The sequence below is a fragment of the Hakea prostrata genome, chromosome 7 (assembly GCF_041222555.1).
Source record: "Hakea prostrata isolate BN-2017 chromosome 7, UWA_Hpros_2, whole genome shotgun sequence".
Taxonomy (NCBI): Eukaryota; Viridiplantae; Streptophyta; class Magnoliopsida; order Proteales; family Proteaceae; genus Hakea; species Hakea prostrata.
In genome coordinates this window covers 34822278-34837064 of record NC_142606.1, presented here as the reverse complement: position 1 = coordinate 34837064, position 14787 = coordinate 34822278, and the positions used below count along the sequence as shown (strand labels likewise).

At 38.2% G+C, this 14787-nt stretch overlaps 2 protein-coding genes across 2 annotated transcripts; both read right to left on the bottom strand.

Annotated features, from left to right (window-relative positions):
* Window positions 1-315: 315 nt before the first annotated feature.
* LOC149010959 (uncharacterized) lies at window positions 316-1270 on the bottom strand. The gene is made up of 3 exons (XM_089162522.1): window positions 1190-1270; window positions 937-1037; window positions 316-841 (listed from the first exon to the last, which is right to left on the bottom strand). Exons 1-3 carry the CDS (start codon window positions 1268-1270, stop codon window positions 316-318), a joined length of 708 nt encoding a protein of 235 aa, XP_089018648.1.
* A 100-nt stretch (window positions 1271-1370) lies between these two features.
* Window positions 1371-2741, bottom strand: LOC149010958 (uncharacterized). The gene is made up of 3 exons (XM_089162521.1): window positions 2450-2741; window positions 1856-2071; window positions 1371-1720 (listed from the first exon to the last, which is right to left on the bottom strand). Exons 1-3 carry the CDS (start codon window positions 2739-2741, stop codon window positions 1371-1373), a joined length of 858 nt encoding a protein of 285 aa, XP_089018647.1.
* Window positions 2742-14787: the final 12046 nt, after the last annotated feature.

Sequence of the window (14787 nt, the reverse complement as noted above, 5' to 3'; positions counted from 1 at the left end):
AAAATTGGAAGAAAGTGGGTGGAAAAGAGTGTGGTTTAATAAATCATGTGGGAAGACAAATCAACTCATGCCACGAAGTTGCTCAAAAACATCCACAATAGGATGCGGATATAGTATACCCATTTCTTACCAATTATTATCCGTCCAAGACAGGGGCGGACCTAGGATTCAATATTGTGGGGGGGGGGGGGGGAACAATAATTACAAAATTTTTAGTACTAAAATTCAAAAAGGAAAGCGTACTAATAATACTTCAAAATCTATGTTAAATTCTTAAAAATACAATAATAAGTGAAAAGGCACAAAACAAGTGTCTCATAATGGAACTCGACGATCTTGGAGATCGCGAAAATCCTCAATAATTGATTCTGTATTGATTTTCTCTGCAATTTCTTTTTCAATATATAACATCATAGAATCTGTGAGAAAATCATCCATCATCATGTTCCGCAAATCAGTTTTAATAATCTTCATGACAGAAAAGGCTCGTTCAGAAATTGTAGTAGAAATGGGAAGAGTAATCAATGGTTTGATTAACCGATAAATAAGTGGGTAGAAGTCAAATTTTGTTGACCTCACCAACCACTGACACAAATTGCTAATGGTTGACATGTTCGGATAATCTGGACCTTTGACTACATCAATCTCATAGTGTCGTAGTTGAACTTTCAAGTGATCTGTCTCATGCTCAGTAAAATCTTGGGGATAATATTTAACCACAAGTTTGCAAATATCATCAATTCTAAAATTCTCGCATCCGCTTATAGGATTCAAAGAAGAACTAAGAGTAAGCAACTCTATAACATGCTCATTGAATCTACTATTTAGCTCATTCAACTCGCTATCAATTGTAGCACAAAAATATTTGCTTGATAATGTTGTTCAACTGTAAAATCATCCTGTTGCTAGTGAGCTCGACCTTTCCTTCCAATAAACTGAACACTCATGTTAGGGACATCAATATTACGCTTTTCACATAAAGATGTCACCAAAATCAAAAGCTCATCCCATCCAACATCTCTCATTTCTTGAATAACCTTTTTTTTGTAGTGGACACAAGTTGAATAGCATTTAAAATGTCTTTAAACTTCTGCTGCAAAGCTTGACAAAGCAAATCAGTGATGCTCATAATTTTTTGCATTAGATGCAGAATCATAACAAAATCAAAGGAGGCCAATGCATCGTATGCCGATTCTGCTTCAACTCTCTGTGATGAAGTAGTCCCATTAATAATAATGGCGATCAAGACCTCACATGTAGCACCATACATACTTATCAAACTTAAAATAGATCTCAAATGAGAACCCCAACGAGTATCTCTAGGCAGTTGTAAAGTTCCAATTTGATTTAGCCCACTTCCAGTTTCAAGTTCATTGATCAATGGAGATCAAGTATGCAGTTTCAGAAGCATGAGCAACTTTTAACACATCATTTCGCTTACTGGAGGCACCAGCAAGATTGATAATAGGCACCAATTTGGAGAAAAATTTCTCAATTGGGTCAACACTTCTAGAAGTTGCAATTAATGCCAACTGCAGACGATGAACAAAACAGTGGATATAATAGGCATGTGGACAGTCAGTAACTACTAAGGCTTGTAACCCATTCCACTCACCTTGCATGTTACTTGTTCCATCTTGGCCTCGAATATTGTGAATGTTAAGCCCATAATGAGAAAGAGTAGAAAAGATAGCGGTCTTCAAAGTCAAGGCCTTTGTATCTGAAACACGAACAAGATCAAAAAAACGCTCTTGTACAAATCACGCGTTGTCAACAAACCTTAAAACAATAGCCATCTACTCTCTTTTAGATTCATCGCGAGATTCATCCACTATTAAGCAAAACTTTGCATCACCAATCTCTTTACAAATTAACTTCTTCACTATATTTGCTATAATATGTAAAACCTCCTTTTTTATCTTAGGTGATATGTATGATTCATTTTGAGGAGCATTATCCAACACAACTGCTGCAACTTTATCATTGTAGGAAGCTATCAACTTTAAGAATGCAATAAAATTTCCCCTGTTGGACGAATATTTGCTCTCATCATGACGTCTAAGAGCACAACCTTGAAACACAAGCAATCTTATCACATCAATTGAGCCTTTTAAACGCAATCGATTGTTTTCAATTACTTGAGATGTATACTTTTCAATCATCAAATCAATATGTTGATCTTGCTTCATTAAGTTTGCAAAATATTTTTGAGCAACTTCGTGGCATGAGTTGATTTGTCTTCCCACATTATTTATTAAACCACACTCTTTTCCACCCACTTTCTTTCAATTTTTAAATCCATCAATAGTGAATGTCCCTTGTCTAGAGTTCACTCCAGGCTTATTGAAAAGAAAACATGGCAAACAAAATACTGCATCTTTTAAAGGAGAATACTCTAACCAAAAAGGATGAACCTTAAGCCATGAAGATTGAAAACGTCAAGGATGACTTGATGGCCCAGATTTTGGATACTCTTGAAGAATAGGCTGATATGGTTCATATTTAAGGTAACGACGCCTAATTTCATCATGTTGATCAATTGGATAACCCCAAATTTGTTTTCTCAACCCTGGATCACGCTCAAAATCATTATTTTGCTCGCTTTCAGGTATTGGAGTCTGTTTAGGACGTTTTTCACGAGTTGAGGTCTCAAGAATAGAGGTAGGCAATGATGCATCAACCATGTCATTCTCAACGCCTTTTCTTTTGATGAAAGAATCAATGGTAGACTTCTTTCCCATGGTTAAACAAATCCTTATACTTTTGATGACTACACCACTCGATTCACTCCCAAGGAAGCCCTAGAAGTAGCTCGTTCTCCTATATCCATTTGATTTGATTAATCGTTAAATTTGAAAAGTTGAGTAAAAACATTCTCCTAAACTTGTAATCAACCATGAAATAAGTAAACATAAAAAAGATTCATTGATCTACTATTAAAAAAAGAAAAAGAAAAATTCAAATCTTTTTGGATTCTTTTATTTTCCTCTCCTATAGGCCTCTCAAGTTTTTCTAAAAATTTCCTTGTTTTCCAAAATTAACTACTATAACTAATAAATGTATATAATTAATTTATGCCTAAAACTGTAATTTTTTTATTTTTTTACAATAATGGCATAATATTATTTAATACGTAATAAGCTTAATGAATTCAAAACAACCAAAAATAAAAGTAAATAATTTAATAAAAAAATAGCAATAAACTTTCATGCAATACATGTTCAACATAAAAAAAAAGATAAAAATGAGAAAAAAAAATAGAAAGCATTAAGCGTGTATTCAAGTATTTTAATACGTAATAAACTTAATAAATTCAAATCAACCACAAATAAAAATAATTAATTTAATAAAAAAACAACAATAAACTTTCATGCAATACTGATGCGTCAAAAATCTGCTCAGCCCTTAGATCACTTGATAATGACCTGCAAAACAACCGTTAGATGTGGCCCGACCGTGGGGGTCGGGAATCCACCTCCGATGGCTAAGTAAGTTAATGAACTGATCACAAAGGCTCTGACTAGCTGCAGAGCTGAAATAAGAATACGATAACTTGGAATACGATTCAGATACCTTCTTTGTACGTTGGTTTTGTCTTATATAGAATTTACCTTTGAATCCCGTTCGTTGAACTCGTACGTGCCTTCTTCGGTGACTTGTCATATCAAGACGGTTAGACTCGTTAGTGGGGTAATGGATAACTTCCCTTGATTGCATGATCTTGATGCCACGGTCGTGGCAGTTATCCAAGTTGGCACGATCGTCCGCTCCCGCGAGTGCTGATAACCGTCACTTTGACAAGTTATTCATCTCGAGAATCTCGGACTCGTGCTTGCTAGCTGATCGCGTTAGGTTTCTTCCTGAACACGCCATCTTCGAACCCGGTTCACTCGAACCTAAATCAGTCGATTCATCCCCGATCGGGGTTGAGGGTTGAACCAAGGACGGACCAGGTTCAACGATATTTTTCCCGTATCACAAGCCCCCTAGAACAAGCGTTCAGGAACGCCAAGGGCTTGGTTGATTTAAACTGAATGTGAAAACCGAACAAGGAATCCAAACGATTGCTTGTTCTCATAAATGTCAAGTTGCATTTAATGTTGCTGCGTCACCACTTTCCTCAAGTTACGCGAACACCTTCAGCTTTCATGCGGGAGTCCCCACGTGTCTGTTACAGCCAAAACCATCATTACTTTTAACTCAAAATGACGGTTCCTCAAAACCTCAGCTCCGATTCGATTCATTTACACATTTTCGAATCGTCACTCAATCGCGATCGTTAATCTGAATTGATCTTTGATCATACACATGCCCACTAGCTGGCTTATTTAAAAACCGCCTGTTGCTTTTTCAAATTTCATTTTCGTCTGCAACTCGAAAACTCGTCGTCGTCTTCTTTGTGCCCTAACTGCCTTTCTGCTTCCAAGCTTCTTACTCTGGCGAACAAGTAAGTTTAGTAACTTTCTTGCCTTCTTTGCTTGCTTTAGTTACTCCTTTCACTTTCGCATTTGTTTCTTTTCTGATTTAAAAGTCACAACCAGACTTTCCTTGTAACGGGAAGTGGTAAAACTTCTGACGAGGGCTCTCCTGAACGTTACGCCGGTCAGGGCGATTCTAGTGGCAAGACCACTGTCTCTGTTTCTGTCGAACAGTGTTGTAAATATGTTTAAAACTTATTTTATATAAATATTTGTTTTAATTGTGTCGTTTATCCATGTTTTATTTAGTCCCACATCGGGTTGAGAGGATCTGATTATATGGTTTATATATAGTAAGGGCCCATGTATCATTAATTTGTCTGAATCCTGTTTTGACCCTGCCATGATTATATATATATATATATATATATATATATATATATATATATGACTTGGGACTTTGGTCGTGGGCTTTGATCCGGAAGGCCCATTTTGTCATGGGCCCTATTCTGGAAAGCCCGCTACTGGGTGATTACGTGGAGATTCCATTAGAGAGGCACTCTCCAGTAGGGAGGTCAGCTGGATAGGTATCTTCTTGAAGGGAGTTGAGCTGAAACTGTCACACCCCGCCCGCCAGGCCCGGGTTACCTACCCGACAACCCGTGGGTGCGATCCGTCACAGGATCCATGGTTTTAGTCTATCAATAATAATAAATACAAATACATGAATCAAGAGCAAGAATAGTACAATAATCAATAAAAAGGTTACAGGAGTCCAAATACTCCAATAAATATCCAAGAAATAATCAAAGGAAAGAATCAAGAATCAAATGTAATATCGAGTTCAGCGGAAGCAAAATAAATAACTAGATAATCTTCATCTTCAGGAGGCTTCATGCTCTGCAAGTCCATGTACCACTGTCTGTGCCACATCAGCTTCAAACGAGAAGGCTCTTTCATACGAATCATCTCCAACTTCCGACGTTGTGCAACCATCTGTACAGTTTATATAATACATACAATGAAAGGAATGAGTTCCAACGAACTCGATGAGGACAACAAGCAATTCTCATATATATGTCAACACAATCCACAAATGCACATATGAAATGATATGGATGATATGCGAAAATATGAATGCTACTAAGATCTAACTATGCAAGTCTCTAATGGCTGACATGCTTTAAGATATACACCAGCCCTCCTCTGGGTAAGTCTCATCACTCTGATCCGGCAAGGACTGGTTACCTCTGTAGGGATCCTGGGCAAAGGGGTAAGTCCATACCTGGCTCTCAAAGCCGTGGCTGGGGGTTAAGTCAACACTCTCTCACCACGACCATTGGCAATGAGTACTGGCGCATGTCGGGGTTTCTAATCCAATGCAAGGTCATAATGGTAACATACTATATGAAGTCCAGATACTTCCCCTATGGCACCAACCAACTCGGTTCAGTATCCTTCGCAGCCTAGGAGTAAGAATCCTCACGGACTGGCTACCTCTGTTGGACTCCACTCCTTAACCCTATGGTCATCCACATATTATTGGGGCGGATGCTCTCATGACTCCTCGCGACACCCGGTCCGCTCCTTGGACGTCCATGAGCCCAACCCTAACATATGCAACCCTACCATTACATGACCAATAGTGGACCACTGAGTCTCCGCACGGACTGGTTACCGTTGTTGGATGAAACATAGTCACGTCACCATTGTCATGGGTCACCCGGCTTCAATTCCCCTGCCGAAAGGGTAATAGCATGTGGGGTACCTAGCCATGCAATTCTAGACTCCCTAAGTATGTCATCAAGTAATCATGATAGTGCTTTGGAGACATCAGCGGCATGTGTCCCATTCCACAACCTTCGATATCCCAAGCCAAGATATCCCAATGGAATACCCCTTCCATCACAATCACACTACAACACTCTTTATCATACCATGAACAGTTTGTGCAATATCATGAAAGATGAAGTACATCAAGGAATACCACAAACAGCAAGTGTACAATAAGATTCACATACTTTATACAATTACAGCAAGTTACATGATCAAAGAATAGTAAATAGAACAACAGAATCATCATGTATATGTAATTGCATATAAATAAGAATGCATGTCCTTACACCGTAATTATGTAAAACTCCTCTAACTTGAATTCCAGAAACTATTATAAGACTTCTACTTGAAACAGAGAACACCTATATAGAGGGTTACAAGAATATAAAAGAGCCAAGAGTCAAAACAAATCCAAAATCAAACTTACACAGACACTGGAAACCGGCCGGTCGCTTGAGCCGGTCGCTTAGGTTGAGCGACCGCCACTAGTGACCGCCCCAAAAACAGAGAGTTACAGATCCGAAACTTAGGCTTCTGATCATCCGTTTTCAATCCGGATTTCGAGTGATCATGGCCAAAGTCTTGAATCTAACACTCCAAGACACACTAGGTGAAAAGAAACCTAACAATTATCATAAATGGATTACCCAGAAACTTTTACCTTGACTAGATCCATCCATTAACAAATGCAGGGATTCGTTTCTGGACAGGATCTCATCAAGAACATTGGAAAGGGAGTACAACAAATCAATTGGGTAACCACCAACAAAAAGGGGATGGGTTCAAATCAATTAGAGGTTAAAAAGAAGAGAATTGCAGATGGAGATTCATTACCTTAATCAGAATTACCAAGAATAGTAGAGAAAAGGTTTTATATCATTAACAGCACTTCAGACCTGAATCCCGTACGATTCCACAGCCGCCTAATCGCCCAAAATAGCAATCCCGAACATAATAATGCGTTAAAAGGGCGAGGGATGCTATTTATAACGAACAGGGGGCAAAATAGGGCATTTTCCCGCAAGCAGAACCGGGCGGTCGCTTAAGGCGGTCGCTTGGTTTAATCAACCGCCACTAGTAACCGCCCCCAAGTATATTGCTATACAAGGGTGCTTTGCTCATGGGGTTGAAGACCAAGTACAACCAAACCCAAATGAAGACATGGGGGAGATCATAGTCCGAAAAATCAATCATAATAGGTTTGTAACAAAGAGGTTAGGGTTTCATCATAACATATGGCTCATCAAAAGGTTATGATCACGGAAAGAGAGGGAATGATTGTTATCAAGAAAATAACAAGAAATCATAGGAAATCTAGTTTATGTTAACAGAAACATTACCCATGAGGTTTCCCGCACATGGAAGGTTACAAGAGGTTTCCAGAAAGGTCATTCAAGGGTTAGGGTTAAGGTTTCAAGAATCTATTAGCTAGGGTTAAGATCATGATGATGATCATAGATCTCAAAGAATAGAATGAGATCATGGAATAGATGGTTGCAAGGATGCATCATCTTTTTCCTGATCTCAATCAAGAATAAGAGCGAAGAAAGAATAATTAGAAATCCTAATTAGGTTAAACATGGATCATGAATAAAATATAGTGATCAAGTTTAGGTTAACACAAATATCACCCAAGGGAAAGAGAAACAACAAATCAAGATTCACCCATGGGAAAGAGAAACAAAGAATGCACAATCTGAAAAAGGTGTTGGGGAGTTTCCAACAAATAAAAGAACAATAGGGTTTCATATATGGTTACCTCTCATAAGAGTTTGGTTACCTCTCATGAGAGTTACCCATAATTAATTCTCACAAAAACAACCCAAGATAGATAAAGGAATATCTCATTAGTATTTCAAAATAAAGAATGGAATTAGGAAGGATCTACTAATGAGAGAAAATAAGGTTCTCAATTAAAGTGAAGGGAAAGAAATTCAAATCATACAATTAGGGATTTACTAACAAGAATCCGTGTATCCCACGAAAAGACTAAGGAGAATAAAGATTCACCCTTAGGGCATGGAATTTACAATCAAGAAAGGTTTTGGGGAGGGTCCAATGAATTAATAGAAAATAAAAGGGTTGCCAATTGTTCCAAGGAAAAACAAGGATCAACTCCTCAATCATGAGGACACAAGGGAAGGTCATGGTAATAATATGAGACCTTCCCCACAATAATAAAGATAGTTAGGAAATTAGGGAAAGTATCATTAAGAGCTTTGGTGGAATCAAATTCAAGGATCATCGCCATATGGCTTCAAGATCATAGAGTGAATTGGGGGATTCACTCTAGGGCTAAAAGAATTAAAGAAGAGGTCATTACAGTAGTGTAATACCCTTCTCATGATCAGAAAATCAGAAGTAGAGAAGAAAGAATGAATTAAAGAAGAAGCGAATTGAATACCAACCTTTTAGAAGAGAAACCGCTGAAGAAACCTGAACAGATACTAGAGGATCTTCCTTGGCTTCGAAGAAGAGGTTCTAGGGATCTTCCCACGTTCTCCCAAGGCTTAGAAACAGATTGAGAGTGAAACACTTGGAGTTCCCCCCTTTTAAAATGCACAAAGAGTTCAAGAGTTACTAGGGTTTCACCAAACTGACCAAACTGACCCTGGTGGTTGATTGGTTGCCAAAGAGGAAGTTCAAAGGTCGATCCCACACTATCTAGAGGTTTAGAAACATGGTGGGAATAGTTTACTACGAAATTAAAAGAAATAAAGCTTTTGAAAACCTTCAAAACAGATATTTACCAAAATGCCACTGCCTGGACAGCTTGTTCAAAAATAGGGATTTAATGGGCCTAACTTCAATATTTTTGGATGGGCTTCTTTCAATACATCGTACTACTTACCTAGTATGGAGGGAAGTCTTCAAACTAGGTCCAACTAAGCTTTAGGTCCATCAACCAAGTTCTTCTTCACAAATAAATAGTTCAACACCAAATCAAGTAAGGTTTCCATAAGGAAACACCATCATCAATATCCATGGGTTTTGGGTCAAACACCATATCTTCTACTGAGATGGCCCACAAAGAATTCTTCCTAATATTTTAAAAGATAGTAAAACTGAAATCACGGTCAAACTTCAAAGTCAACATTAAACAAAACCCGACTTCACGCAAAACAGATCGGGTTTCCGAGCTAGATTTGGGCTGGGTGTCACAGAAAGGTACCCTCAACAAAGAGAGGTGACCTTACCCTTTCACCCACAGCCTTTGGAGCTCTATATAAAGCCATTTCCGAGTTCATTCTAAGTACTGAATTTCCTCCTCCTCTTTCTGTCTCTTTCTCCCTGTTGTTGTTTTGTCAAGCAGTGGACATTACCTGATACACCTGAAGTAACCTTTCTAGGGTGCAACCTTAAAGGTTGGGCTGACTGATCTTTGGGTGAAGACACTGTAGAACCCGTATTGCACAAACCAGGGTGTCTAAATACCTTAAAGAAAGTACCTCTGGTACGTTTCAGCTCATTTGACAATATTGTGAGAACAAGCGCTCAAGTATATTTTCAGATTCCTCAACAACGTTTCAACAAGTTTAAGGTATTTAGTATTTTCTACTATGGCTACTGACAACACTGAAGTAGTCAACACGACCATTGGAAAAGAGACCAACATGAAGGACTTTGCAAACATAAGTGCACATGAGAAAGTCACTGAGAACATCACTCCTCTTCCATCTCTGCAAGCTTCACAACCACCAAACGGAAAGTCAGATTTTGACAAAATCGAGTAGTTCAAAGGTGAGGACTTTAAACGTTGGAAGCAAATGATGTATTTTGCACTTATGGAAGCTGGGATAGCATTTGTGCTGGATGAACCCCAACTTGATAAGTCAGGTGATCCTTCATTCGATCATAAAATGATTGAATGGTTCTGTGGATTTCAAATGTAAGAATCGCATTCTAAATGCGTTGGCAAATGAGTTATACAATGTGTATAGCTCTTATGAATTTGCTTATGAAATCTGGGAGGCATTAGTCAAGAAATATACTCTTGAGGATGCCGGTAACTTAAGGTTTGTGGTTGAAACCTTTCTAGAGTTTACAATGGTCGATGGGATTAGCGTCTCCGACCAAGTAAACAAGTATCAAGTGTTGGTGGGGAATCTGGCAAAAGAGAATATCATTCTGCCAGATGCCTTTATGACCAGTGCCTTGATACACAAGCTTCCTTCCTCTTGGAGTGCTTTCAAGGTCTCAATGAAACAGAAGAGGAAGGACTGGGCCTTTGACAGTGTTTTGGTTCGGATCAGAATAGAAGAGAGAAACCAACTTAGGTATGAACCTAGTAGTTCCAATAAGCCTAAGGCCAACTTGGTAGAGACTGAACAGAGAAAGAAATCTAATAAGTCTCTGAAACCCAATCAAGATGTTACCTTCAAAAAGAAGAAGAGAGCATGCTTCAAGTGTGGCAAACCTGGGCATTTCATAAAAGATTGCAGGGTAAATAAGAAAGGAGGATCGAAGAAAGCAAGGACTAATCTGATTGATTCTGAGATCTACACTACAATGATAACAGAGGCTTTTGTGGTTGAAAAGTCAACATCCTGGGTGATAGATACGGGTGCCACCAGGCACACTTGTGGAGATAGGAGCTTCTTCTCCAAGTACTCTGATGCTGCTGACAAGATCTTCATGGGAAATTCTCAACAACCCAATGTAATCGGAAAAGGACAAATCACCCTGAAGCTTACCTCTGGAAAAATTCTGAAGTTGGAGGATGTCCTCTATGTACCAGATATAAGGTGAAATTTGATCTCTGGTCCGCTCCTGGATAAAGCTGGGTTCAAACTTGTCCTTTGCAGAGACAAAGCAGTTCTCTTGAAAAATGATGTATTTATTGGAAAAGGTTATCTTAATGATGGCCTCTTTGTATTGAGATTATTGAATTAATAAATATTTCTGATTCTGCTTATGTTCTTGATTCTTTTGATTTATGGCATGGTAGACTAGGTCACAGTAGTGCACCTTATATATCTCAATTAAGTAAGTTGGGCATTATACATAGTGTTAAACCACCACTCACTAAATGTCAAATTTGTGTTGAGGCTAAATTTACAAAGAAACCTCATAAGTCAGTGGATAGGAAAACAAATTTGCTAGAACTAGTGCATAGTGATTTATGTGATTTCAAATCACAAGAATCAAGAGGTGGTAATAGATATGTTATCACCTTTATAGATGACTGTTCTAGATATACTATGATATATCTACTGAAATCTAAGAATGAAGCCTGCAATGCCTTTCTGTCTTATAAGGCAGAAGTAGAGAATCAACTTGGAAGAAAGATAAAAAGGCTAAGGACTGATAGAGGTTTAGAAATTTCAGCCTTAGTAATTTCTTTGAAGAGAATGGCATTATTCATAAAACCACTACCCCATATCAACCAGAAACTAATGGGATAGCAGAACGGAAAAATCATTCATTAAAAGAGATGATGAATGCAATGTTAATCAGTTCTGGCTTACCACTTGACTTGTGGGGGGATGCAATATTAACTTTGTGTTATGTTTTAAACAGAATTCCCCACAGGAAGACTGGAATGGTACCATATGAAAAATGGTATTTAAGGAAACCAAATGTGAAACACTTGACAACATGGGGTTGTTTGGTCAAAGTGGCCATTCCAAAACCTAAGAAGCGAAAAGTTGGTCCTAAAACCATTGACTGTGTGTTTTTAGGATATGCAGTACATAGTTCTGCATACCGTTGCATGGTTATAAGAACCATTGAAGAAATTTGTGAGGAAAATTCAATAATTGAGACAAGGGATGCTGAATTCTTTGAAAGAATATTTCCTTTTAAATTTAATAGACTTGATAGTGAGTCTAGAAGTAGTAGTATGAATCATGGAAATGATTTGGCTACAATCGCTGATTTATCTCATGAATTGACACAAGACAGTGGAAATGAGATAATATTGACTCCAAGTGGAAATGAGAATCCTTTACGAAAAAGCAAAAGACAAAGGAAATCTAAATTTTCATATGATGAGTGGATAGTCTATCTTATAGACAATGACCCTCTCACATATAGTGAAGCAGTTACTTCTCCGGATGTTGTCTTTTGGAAGGAAGCTATAAAGAGTGAACTAGATTCCATTATAGCTAACCACACTTGGGAATTGGTAAATCTTTCTCAAGGTTTAAAGGTGTTAGAAACCAAGTGGATATTTTGAAAGAAATTGAAACTTGATGGTTCTTTAGATAACTTTAAAGCCAGACTTGTAGTCAAAGGTTTTAGGCAAAAGAAAGACATAGATTACTTTGACACCTTTGCACCTGTAGCAAGAATAACCACTGTGAGAGTTCTCATGGCGATTGCATCTATCTACAATTTGGTGATACGCCAAATGGATGTAAAAACAACATTTCTGAATGGGGAATTGGAGGAAGAGATCTACATAAGACAACCAGAAGGTTATGTATCTCTTGGTCAACCTAATAAGGTTTGTAAATTAGTCAAGTCATGTATGGGTTGAAGCAAGCACCCAAGCAGTGGCATGAGAAATTTGATACTGCTCTCATTTCGAAGGGTTTTAGTGTCAATGATTCTAAAAGGTGCTTATATAGTAAGTTTCATCAAGGGAAGGGTGTTTTCATTCTACTTTATATATGTAGATGACACGTTGATCATGGGAACAAGCCTAGAAATAGTTAATCAAACTAAGAAATTGCTATTGTCTTTATTTGACACCAAATATTTGGGCACTGCTGATGTAATTCTGGGAATTAAAATTATCAGAAAAGAAAGAGAAATTATACTCTCTCAAGCTCATTATGTGGAAAATATGCTTAAGAAGTTTGGTTTTTATGATTCTGGTTCGTTCAAAACTCCTTTAACTATGGAAAGTAATTTTCAGAAAAATATTGGAGAACCAGTAAATTAGAAGAGATACTCACAGATTATTGGATCTGTAACTTATTTGATGAACTGTACTAGGCCAGATATTGCTCTAATAGTTGGAAAATGGAGCCAACATACTCATAATCCTAGTAAAGAGCACTGACTTGGAATTGAACGATTACTTCGGTATCTTAAGGGTACTATGCATTATGGACTTCACTATAGAGGAAATCCCTCTGTCTTTGATGGACACTGTGATGCTAATTGGATCTCAAATTCAAGAGAAACACTAGCTACAAGTGGATATGTGTTTATGCTAGGTGGAGGAGCAATCTCATGGAAGTCAGTTAAGCAATCATGTGGAGCATCTTCTACAATGGAAGCAGAATTCGTAGCTTTGGAAAAGGCTGGAAGTGAAGCTGAATGGCTTAGAAACATGATTGCAGATATACCTCTATGGCCCAAACCAATGCCACCTATATCGCTGCACTGTGACAGTAAAGCAGCTATAGGAAGAGCCAAGAATGGGGTATATAATGGCAAAAGAAGACACATACGTCTTCGACATAATCTTGTAAGGCAATATATTGATGAAGGAACAATTGCAATTGATTACGTGAAATTAGAGGAGAATTTGGCTGATATGTTCACTAAAGCTATGCCTACAAGAGCTTTTAATGAAGCACTTATTGGAATGGGATCAAGACCTATGACGGACACCCAACCTATGTGAAGAGGTTAAATCCTGAATTAGGTTCAAAGGGTAAGCAACAAAGTCGCTAGATGACCTATTTGTACTACTATACCCATTCTGAATAAATATAGTAAAGTAGTACCACCATATCGTTGATAGGATGAGTGACTGACTCTTAATCAAGCGTAGCTCACTAAATGTGGGGGTGTGTCAGATGTGGTGCACACCTAATGCTAACCTAAACAGATATAGAGGGTGAGGCCGCCTTCAGTTGGAAATGTTACATAGGCTAACATCCTTAAATATTTGTGAGACCAAGATTCGAGACAAGGCCTGTAATATCCAGCCCTATTCTAACCTTGACCCTGACCCGTATCCACTGTTGTATTCAGGTCCGAAGACCTGAAGCGGTGGAAGAAGAGATTTATGGACCATTCTGATTGATGATCATGATTCGGAGACTGAGCCCATGGACATTGACAATGATACCCCTTGCTTAAATGCATTGTCAGTGTTTAAGGAAAGTCTGCGCATCGGAGAAGATTAATATGGTTGATGTACCAAATGACCTCCTGTGCACAATCCGAAGGTATTGCTCGAAACTAGACTTCTTGATTGAATTGTGGAAGAAAACCTCACTCAATTTGACCTTGTATAGCCTTTCAAATCCCTACTTGAAGTTGCTGTTCTAAACCTGAGTTTTCTGCTGAAAATATTTTGGTCGATCCTTTTGGTCGATACCATCGACCAAGGACCATCGACCAAAATATCCCAGTCTGCCAAGTTAATGATTCCATGGAATATTCCTTTTCTATTTAATGTGACCTCGAGCCTTGAGCCTTTTGCAATCATTTTTCTCACCTGGGAACGTGGGGAGAGCTTCCCAAAGCAGCTCCTTGGTTAGTGTGAAGGGTATCTCATCAAAGACACTTAGTTTATCATTGATTCTTGTCTTCATCTTCCACACTAAGGTATGACTCCTCATTCCACTCT